This window comes from Cebus imitator, unplaced genomic scaffold (genome assembly GCF_001604975.1).
Source record: "Cebus imitator isolate Cc_AM_T3 unplaced genomic scaffold, Cebus_imitator-1.0 Scaffold2, whole genome shotgun sequence".
NCBI classification, from domain to species: domain Eukaryota; kingdom Metazoa; phylum Chordata; class Mammalia; order Primates; family Cebidae; genus Cebus; species Cebus imitator.
Window position 1 is genome coordinate 14,498,123 of NW_016107317.1, and position 10,146 is coordinate 14,508,268.

Here is a 10,146-nt window from a genome sequence, read left to right on the forward strand (position 1 = left end):
TTGTTTAAAAGGTCATGTCCTCCCCATGGTAGTGTAGGAAATGAGGTCATCTTCACTTTCTGTTCACAGTGAATGAAAGTTAAATTTATTAGTTGGAATAATATATGTGTGGCATTGCTCCTACTGCTAATAAAGATTGTAGCTATGAAGTGCTTGGCCTTCATTTGTGAACTGCTACGACATTAATTTTCTCAATGTCCTATCATTTACAAAAAGAAAAACCCTAAGTTTTAACCATAGGTTTTATTTTATTTTACTTTTTTCGAGATGGAGTCTTGCTCTGTGGCTCAAGCTGGAGTGCAGTGGTGCCATCTCAGCTCACTGCAACCTCCGCGTCCAGGTTCAAGCAATTCTCCTGCCTCAGCCTGCCGAGTAGCGGAGATTACAGACATCCACCACCATGCTTGGCTAATTTTTGTATTTTTAGTAGAGACAGGGTTTCACCATGTTGGCTAGGCTGGGCTTGAACTCCTGATGTGATCCATCTGCCTCAGCCTCCCATAGTGCTGGGATTACAGGCGTGAGCCACCGGGCCTGGCCAGTAATCATTGGTTTTTAAAAGGTAGTATTTTCCAACACTCTTAATATTTAGAGTTAAATTGAGATAGCTGCTGAAAAATGGCTTAGTCTCAGGCTGAAAGTGTATGGGTTTTCACTGCCTTTCCCGCTTGTTTAAGCAAATGAGAACTTTTTTTTTTGACATCCTTCCCGAGATAGAAGAACATTTATTAAGGCAGAAGGATTTTTGGAAGTCTGACATGTCAGTGTGTATGTGTGACTAGACCCTGGCTTTTAGCTGTATGACCTTGGACAAGTCTCTTGGCTTCCCTGAACCTTGTTTTCTCTAAAATGATCAGGTTGCTATAATTACCTTTAATTTTCTTTCATCATTATTTGTGGGTAGAAGGGGCAGGGATAAAAAAGCTCCATCTCTCCACCTGATTCTGAAAGTTGTGTTATTATTATTTTCTTTGTGCCCTGGGATGAGGGATGATTTTTAAGAATGAGAAGATCTGAAGAACATAAATGGTGACAGCAAAGTGCCTGGGTTGTAGGGCAGAGAATGTTGTCGCCTTTGTAGCCCTTCATCCGAGGAGGCTTTTTATTCAGAGGAGGATTTACATCTTACTTTGCCCATAGCAGGCTGATGACATTTCACACATAGTAGGCACTGACTGCATAACTTTTTAGTGAATGCCTGCTTATGATGCAATTAAACATTAACAGTCACCAAGCTGGATTTTATTTTCACATAGTGCTGTATTTAGTGACTGTTTGCTGAAGGAACTCATTGATGAATGTCTGGCTGACTTTAGCCCTTAGTAAAGGCTTGAGGATTTAATGTGCAGTATAAGGATTTAATTACACTATTTCTATTTAATGTGTAAACTCAAGTTTAGTGTCTTACAAACCATAATTAGAAATCTGAAACCTGAGCAGTTTGGCTGAGTGGACCCACTCTCAGGAGGCAGCACTGCCTCAGTTGGAAAAATTGCTTGGGAAATACTGGGGGGCCAAGTGGTCTTGAGCCATTTTTCATGCGACATAGTAATGAGCAAGGCAGGTGACCCAATCCCTGACACTTCTTTTACAACTCATAGGATATCACAGGGATTTGTGGGCAGAAGTCGACACTGCAACTTTCTTGAGAACTTTCCTAATGAATCGACTGCAGAGAGGCACCTTTTAAGGCTCCTGGAAATAAACTAGCTTTGGTGGCATGCTCTGAAATTCAGAGCTGGCAAAGGGACTACTTCCGAATTATACAGCTCTAAATTTTAAGTTTCAGGGGGCCTGAGGGCTGGGGGGTGGTGACAATAGTAATTCCCATTACTTTTTCTGGGCCCAGCTGTGTGTTAACAGCATTCAGTAAAAGCTCTGGGAGGGTAAGAGAAGTGCATTCAGGTTTTAGATGTCTTTGTTTTTTCTTATATTGTCCACAGCACCCATTGTTTGATGTTCTGTGACTGAGAAACCAGGCTTTAAACTTTATGCCTTTGGAGATGGAGCCCAAGATGAGCAAACTGGCCTTTGGCTGTCAGAGAAGTTCCACATCAGATGATGACTCTGGCTGTGCATTGGAGGAGTACGCCTGGGTCCCTCCGGGCCTGAGGCCAGAGCAGGTAGGAACTTCATCATCCTGTGTTTTACCTTTGTTTTTCAGTGTGAGTTAAGACTTCTGAACAGAATTTTGTAAATGGATAGAACATCACCCTCCTTAGTCCTTATTCTTTGTATGGCTCTGAGGTTTTACTTTTGAAGGTCATATTTAGTTTCTCAGTGGAAGTTTCCAGTCTCTCTGTACCCATGGTTCCAGAAGCCTCATAAGGATCCCATTTTTTGCTCTAACGAATGAAATCCACAGTACCACATATGCATGGGTTATGTATATTTCTGATGAGTCCCTCCCCTTGAGAGTGAGAGGAATTTACCTTTTAAAAAACTTTTGTGACAACAAAAAGGCAATAAAAGAAAAGAGAAAAGCTTCCATGCCAGTTCTCAGCAATGCCTTTGCTTTGGAAGAGAAATGGCAAGCGATGAGAAACCCTCTGAAGTGTTACTGCTTAGACGTTTGACCTTTGATAACTTCGCATATAAACAAGCCTGTCACTTGCACCACGGGGATTAGAAAAAAAAAATTAGAGTTAATTTTATGCTTTGTTTGTATTGTTATTTAGGAAGATGAGAACATTCTATATGCCTATTTTGATTTTCCCAATATCTTTACAATGATTAACTTCTTGAAAATCACTGGTGATATTATTAAAAGAGCAAAGGCATCATTTAAAAATAAAGTTAACAGTGGGGTGTGTGGTTGCTTTGCTTCTGAATTAGGGTTGTTTCCTTTAGGGAAGGACACTTTTTTGAGAATAGGGTATCCTTATTTATCCATTACATAGCACAGTACCTGGCACACATATTCAGTAAGCTGATATTCAGTAAGTGTTTATAACTGTAAAAAGCTCCTAGAGCTGATAGAATGGGGAGAGGGTGGAGTGCTGGTGAAGCACTTAGGAAAGCAATATTTTGACAAACTACTTAGAGAGACCATTCTTACATCTTAGGGTGGGTAGGTTTTGTGTGGTACCAAGATATTGAAGTTGACCAGTGCTAAATTCCTATCTTTTTTTTCTTTCATTCCTTCTCAGCACTGCATTATCCTTTGTAGTACTTGTTAAGGGATGTTCCTTTAGAAACAACAGAAAAACAAGCAGAAATTAAGTTTTCCTTTCAGAGTGAGCAAAGTACAGCTCAATATGGCTCCTCTCCAGTTTCCCTGGGGAGGCTGACTCCAGATATTCAGAAAATAGCACCCACCCATGGAAGCAAAGAAAGCTGATGTTTGAGAGGACCTGATAAAGAAGAGTTTACAGCGTTTAGCAAAACAGCTTTTGTCTTTGTGATGTGTAGAATTCAGAGAGCAAATTAAATGTATTTCTGTAGTGGCTGGATTTTGGACTGTGTCACACAGTCCGGGTGGTAATTTGCAGAATTAACCCAGGACACTCGCTCTTGCTGATCTCTTGGCTGACCCTTGGAAGGTTGGCAGGGGAAGAGTATTTTTTTTTTTTTTTGAAATGGAGTCTCACTCTGTTGCCTGGGCTAGAGTGCAGTGACGCGATCTCAACTCACTGCAACCTTCGCCTTATGGGTTCAAGCGATTCTCCTGCCTCAGCCTCCTGAGTAGCTAGGATTACAGGTGTGCACCGCCACACCCAGCTAATTTTTGTATTTTTAGTAGAAATAGGGTTTTTACCATGTTGACCAGGCTGGTCTCGAACTCCTGACCTCATGTGGTCCACCAGCCTTGGCCTCCCAGAGTGCTGGAATTACAGGTGTGAGTCACACCACTGGGAATAGTAGTCTTAATGTGCATATTTTATGGTGCATAATTTATGATGTGCCTAATTGTCACTACAAATTACATTCCTGAAGAGCAATTTAGCAGCTGGGTGCTAGTTATCTGAAGGTTTGCAGTTCTGAGTTGGCTCAGAGCTGGGCTTCTCATTAGCTACAAGAGGTCAAACCCTATACCTAGGGAAATGTAACTTTTAAAGATAAAGTGAGCTGAGATGCTCCGTTCTGTATGCTGATGCCATTCTAAAGCTCTATTTTGCTTGCTTACCAGAGGAGAAGATTCCTTATGTTAACAGCCCTGGAGAGAAACATCGGATTAAACAGCTTTTGTACCAGTTACCACCACATGATAATGAGGTAAAATAACAGGAAGAAGGCTAATTAGAAAAAAGAAAAATGCGTGATAAGCGTTGAGATGCTGCTTATAAACCTCAACTCCTCACTGGCTAGGGCTCTCTTTTGCCTTTCTTTAGTTAAAATTTGGCCAGAGAATACAGCTTTTATTCTTAAAGAGAAGAGAGGAAAAAGAGTATCAGTGTAATAAACTTAACACAAGTTGGTTTTTATAGTGTTTGCAGCCACCCACCAATGATTAGGAACCTACAAATTCCTGAGATTTCCCTGCCCCTACATCCAGAGTGAATACTTTGTGGTCATTCAGGCCAGCAATTGAGTTGAGTGCATGTAGAATGGAGAGTAAAAGTGGCAGTTAACAAGTTTAAACCTTTTGTGGAAAGGTTAGTATCTTATATTTTTTAAAATGTCTGTACTAATAAGGGTTTCAATTAGACATTTATTATTTTAAAGAGACTATTTCTTCACATTGCATTTCCCTTTCTAGAGAGGCTGTAAGATTCAGATATGGTGTCATTTTAAAATTGTGGAGGCGTGACACAGGCGAGCTAAACTTAACTGTTTTATTTCCTGAAACTCTAACTCTGGAAGTCAAGAACTGGTGAGAAGTACTGTGTACTCAGTGTGGTGTTTCTGATTTGCTTTCTGTGAAGGTGCGGTATTGCCAGTCTTTGAGTGAAGAGGAGAAAAAAGAATTGCAGGTGTTCAGTGCTCAGCGGAAGAAAGAAGCACTGGGAAGAGGAACAATTAAGCTTCTGTCCAGAGCAGTCATGCATGCTGTGTGTGAGCAGGTGGGCAGCCCCTTCTCCAACACATAGCTTGTGGCAGTGATGAGGATGGAGTGTACAGTTGGGGGTAGGTGACTGGGCTAGCAGAGGTGTGGGCCTGAAAGCCTCCAAAAAAATAAGAGAAAGACAGCCTAGCTTTTTATTAAATAGCAATTCATGTTTCATATTTGTAGCTGGCTACACTGCTGTGTATGACAGCCGGAGTCAGTTGCCCTTATGCAAACATTGGGTGAAATCCTGCCTTTGGTAGGATCCTGGCATGAAGGTAGGTGCTAGGATACGCCTCATATTCAAAAGATGCAGAAACATAATGAAGACATTCAGATCTTTGCTGGCAGTTCTCAGAGTAGGAAATGTATCCAGCAGGAGGCTGGCACAGGAAAACCACTATTTGTGTGAATCAGATTACACTGTCCTTAAAAACAGTCATAGTATGTCTGAGGCACGTGCCTTACAGTGGAGAATCATCAGCAATCCAGCATTAAAGAGCTGCTTAATCACTAACAGAGGAGGCAAAAATAAATGCGTTCTGCACAAATTTGAAATGTATCCTAATGTAGGAAAGCCTGAGAATCCCGTCTTTAAGAATGATCCTTTTACATTCAAACCTGTTTGTTTGTAGTGTGGGTTGAAGATAAATGGAGGTGAAGTTGCAGTGTTCGCTTCCCGCGCGGGCCCTGGTGTGTGCTGGCACCCATCCTGTTTTGTCTGCTTCACGTGCAATGAGCTGCTGGTCGACCTCATCTATTTTTATCAGGATGGAAAAATTCACTGTGGCAGGCACCACGCAGAACTGCTCAAACCAAGGTGCTCAGCATGTGACGAGGTAAAAAAAAAAAAAAAAGTTCATCCTTTCACACGGGGAAAAATAAGCTTAGATTATGCCAATATTCCACTGTTTACATCTGAGTAAAATATTAAAATTTCCTGGATTTTGCTCTGTGTGTATATTTTTAAGATGATCTTGTACATTCATACATGGAATAATCTATATTTGGTTGGTGCAAAGTAATTGCAGATTTGTCATAATGATTAAAACTGCAATTACTTTTGCACCTACCTAATAACATAGAACAGAAAGCAAATTTCCTTGTACTTTCGTAAGTATTATGTCTTCAGTGGGTTGTGAGAAAATACAAGTTGCAGAGGAGCCTGTAGAAGATGCTCCTATTTTTGTTAAGGATTAAAAAACCAACATAATATATGTATTTGTTTATACTCAGAAAACGTATGGAAAGACAAATCCAAGTTAATAGTAGTTAACCTGGGCGAAGGTGGGAATGGATGATGGCTTGAAAGGAAAAAAATTTTCCCTTTAGCTTTTTATTTTAAAATAATTTTAGATTTACAGAATAGTTGCAAAGCTATTAGAGAGATCCTGCATGCCCTTCTCCCAGCTTCCCCTGATGGTAACATCTTACATAACCATACTATATGTATCAAAACTAAGAAATTAGCATCAGTGTAATACCATTAACTAAACCATAGTCTTTGTTGACATTTTCCCGTTTTTAAATGGATGTTCCTTTTCTTACCCAAGATCAATCCAGAGTGCCTCACTGCATTTACTTGTTGCATCTTCTTAGCCTCCTTCAATCTGTGACAATAAACTTTGTTTTTACTTTTATACATTTATTTAATTTACATATTTTTTTCAAAAGTGTGCTACTTGAACATATTTTGAAAACCAAAAATATAAAAAAATAAAAGAACCAGACTGGACCCCATGGTGAGACCCCATCTCTGCCCAAAAGTTTTCTAATTTCCTGGGCCTGGTGGTTGTGCCCTTGTGGTCCCAGTTACTCAGGAGGCGGAGGTGGGAGGATGGCTCGAGCCCAGGAGTCTGAGGCTACAAAGAGCTATGATTGTGCCACTGTGCTCCCGCCTGTGCTACAAGTGAGACCCTATCTCAAAAAGATAAAAAATAAAAAGAATCCTTCATCTGGAGATGGCCACTAGGGCAAATAAAGCATCATCAATACAAGTGCTGTTCGTTCAATTCCAGCATGTGTAGCTATAACTATGTTGAGTCCACAGACATTTTTATGAGTTTTCTTTCTACGAAAACACCAAATTGTTTCACTAAATTATTTCCGTGTTAATGTGTTCTTTGCCAGATTATGCCAAGGAAATGTTATTGGGGAGCAAAAATACGACCCAGTGAATTACTTCCAATGTAGAATTCTGTTTTTTAAAGTTGAAACAAGCTTGTATTATTTCCTCTTTTCAACACTGTCAATTTATGCTCTAGTTTGTAGCTAAATGAAGTTAGTTTTAAGCTTGTATTTCTAAGAAACAAGGCTAGCTATCTGATTTTTTAAAGAGCCAGTGTCTGTCCATTGCCCAGAAAACATAGTTACTTGGCCTTTAAAATAGTTACTAATGATTTCCTTTCATTCTCTGGTTTCACATTTCTTTTTGAAGATAATTTTTGCTGATGAGTGCACAGAAGCTGAGGGTCGCCATTGGCACATGAAACATTTCTGCTGCCTTGAGTGTGAAACAGTCCTGGGAGGACAGAGGTACATCATGAAGGATGGCCGCCCCTTCTGCTGTGGCTGTTTTGAGTCTCTCTATGCGGAGTACTGTGAAACCTGTGGGGAACATATTGGTAAGGCCACAGCCTCCCCATCTGCCCTGTCACCTAGCCACTAGTCTGTCTAGGATTATCCACAGTCTTTTTTTCTGTTTCTTAAAGTTGAGATGTAATATACATACAGTGAAATGTCCAGATCTTACGTGTTCCAGCTGATGAGCTTTGACAAATGAACGTAGAGTGGATTCTTGTTATTCGCCATAGTTGTGTTCTGTAATGTTCCTGCAAACACTGGGTTAGTGAACACTGAATTGTGGGAGAATATAGGGTTAGGTTCCTGTGAGCCTCTGGTCCCAGAGTTTCATCAACTCATCAATACATAACCTTGTTTCACGTGTGTTTTTCCTTAAAGCTACCTCCTTATTGAATAGACGTTCTTGATGCATTAATATTGAACTCACACCAGTAGGAGTGTACTCAAGATTAGGAGTTTATTTAATTACATGTCTTTCCTCCATAAGGCACATCACAGCCTTCTTGTACTTTGGAATACGACAGCATTTCAGCATTATCAGCATTATATTTGGGGGTCATTTTAAGCAGGAAACACGGCAGTAAATATACCAGGAATAGGATACTTGTCTACAATATGAGAGCCGAAACAAAAAGCAGAGCATCTCCTGGATCGATGCGTGTTGTTTCAATTTTTTACCACTCTGCACATCGGCAAATGACCATGAAAGTGTTGCGAGTATCAGTTTTAGGGTTATGAATAAATTTAATAAGTAGGCAAATTCACAAATGCAGAATCCGCAGAGAATTCCGATTAATTGTATTTGTGTCACCCACACCCCTCTCAAGATACGGACATTTCCATTACCCTTGAGAGCTCTCCCATGCCCATCATCTTTATTTTTTTTCATTTCTTCCTTATTCCTTGTTTCAGGCAATGAACTATAACCTGTTATTTATTCTATCCTTTTCACAACAGGTGTGGACCATGCACAGATGACCTATGACGGGCAGCACTGGCATGCCACGGAAGCATGCTTTTCCTGTGCCCAGTGTAAAGCCTCTTTGTTGGGATGTCCCTTCCTTCCCAAACAGGGTCAGATTTACTGTTCAAAAACATGTAGTCTCGGTGAAGATGTCCATGCCTCTGATTCTTCCGACTCTGCATTTCAGTCAGCTCGATCAAGAGATTCCCGAAGAAGTGTCCGAATGGGCAAGAGCAGCCGGTCAGCAGATCAGTGTAGACAGTCTCTCCTCTTATCCCCTGCTCTGAACTACAAGTTTCCTGGCCTCTCAGGCAATGCTGATGACACCCTTTCTCGAAAATTGGATGATCTGAGTCTCTCCAGGCAAGGAACAAGTTTTGCCAGTGAAGAATTTTGGAAAGGCAGAGTAGAGCATGAAACTCCAGAAGACCCTGAAGAATGGGCTGATCATGAAGATTATATGACACAGCTCCTCCTCAAGTTTGGTGATAAAAGCCTCTTTCAGCCACAGCCCAATGAGATGGATATTCGAGCCAATGAGCATTGGATATCTGATAACGTGGTTAAAAATAAGACTGAGTTAAAGCAAAATAACCAGAGCCTTGCAAGTAAAAAATACCAGTCTGATATGTACTGGGCACAATCACAAGATGGGCTGGGTGATTCTGCTTATGGCAGCCACCCAGGCCCTGCAAGCAGTAGAAGGCTCCAGGAATTGGACCTGGACCATGCGGCTTCAGGGTATAATCACGATGAAACACAGTGGTACGAAGATTCCCTGGACTGTCTGTCAGACCTGAAACCAGAGCAAAGTGTTCGGGATTCGATGGATTCTTTGGCATTGTCCAATATCACAGGTATGTAATCTAGGGATTATGGGGTATTTGAAAAAAGGAGCTGCTACAAAGTGTATTCAAAAAATTACAATTCCGGCTGGATATGGTGGCTCACACCTGTAATCCCAGCACTTCGGGAGGCTGAGGTGGGCAGATCACTTGGGGTCAGGAGTTTGAGACCAGACTAACCGACATGGTGAAACCCTATCTCTACTAAAAATACAAAAATTATCTGGGCATGGTGGCGGGTGCCTGTAATCCCAGCTACTCAGGGAAACTGAGGCAGGAGAATCACGTGAACCCAGGAGCAGAGATTGTAGTGAGCAGAGATTGCTCCACTGCAGTCCAGCCTGGGTGACAAGAGTGAGATTCCGTCTCAAAAAAAAAAAAAATTGCAATTCAGCATGAGGAGTTGTATGTTATTCAAAACCATGGATCAAGGGAAGGAAGAAATTTCACTTATATACCAAACACTAGCAAAACAAACGTGTGTACAGGTGAGTACATATGCATAAAATATATTTACAGTACAGTCTTTAGGGGTAGGTTTTATTATCCCTGTTTTGAAGAGAAGGAAATTGATTGGATGAAGGAGTCTACAACTGAAAGATATTGCATGCTTGGATTATGCTGTATGGATTTCAAGATACCAAAATTGGCCGTCACACTTTACAAGCTCGTATTTTTTAAAACATCTTTCTGTATTGTCCTGTGACAGCAGCTCAAAAACAGCTGAATACTTTTTATTTAGATTATAAAATAGTACCTTTTTTTTT

General features: G+C 40.8%; 1 protein-coding gene across 1 annotated transcript in view; it reads left to right on the forward strand.

Annotated features, from left to right (window-relative positions):
• Positions 1–1,946: 1,946 nt before the first annotated feature.
• PRICKLE1 (prickle planar cell polarity protein 1) overlaps positions 1,947–10,146 on the forward strand; it is an 11,597-nt gene continuing 3,397 nt past the window's right edge. The window contains exons 1-6 of the mRNA XM_017530221.2: positions 1,947–2,123; positions 4,108–4,215; positions 4,866–5,003; positions 5,623–5,826; positions 7,425–7,611; positions 8,528–9,391. Coding sequence (XP_017385710.1) covers positions 1,992–2,123; positions 4,108–4,215; positions 4,866–5,003; positions 5,623–5,826; positions 7,425–7,611; positions 8,528–9,391 — 1,633 coding nt within the window. The 5' untranslated portion in view covers positions 1,947–1,991. The remainder of the gene's footprint in view (positions 2,124–4,107; positions 4,216–4,865; positions 5,004–5,622; positions 5,827–7,424; positions 7,612–8,527; positions 9,392–10,146) is intronic.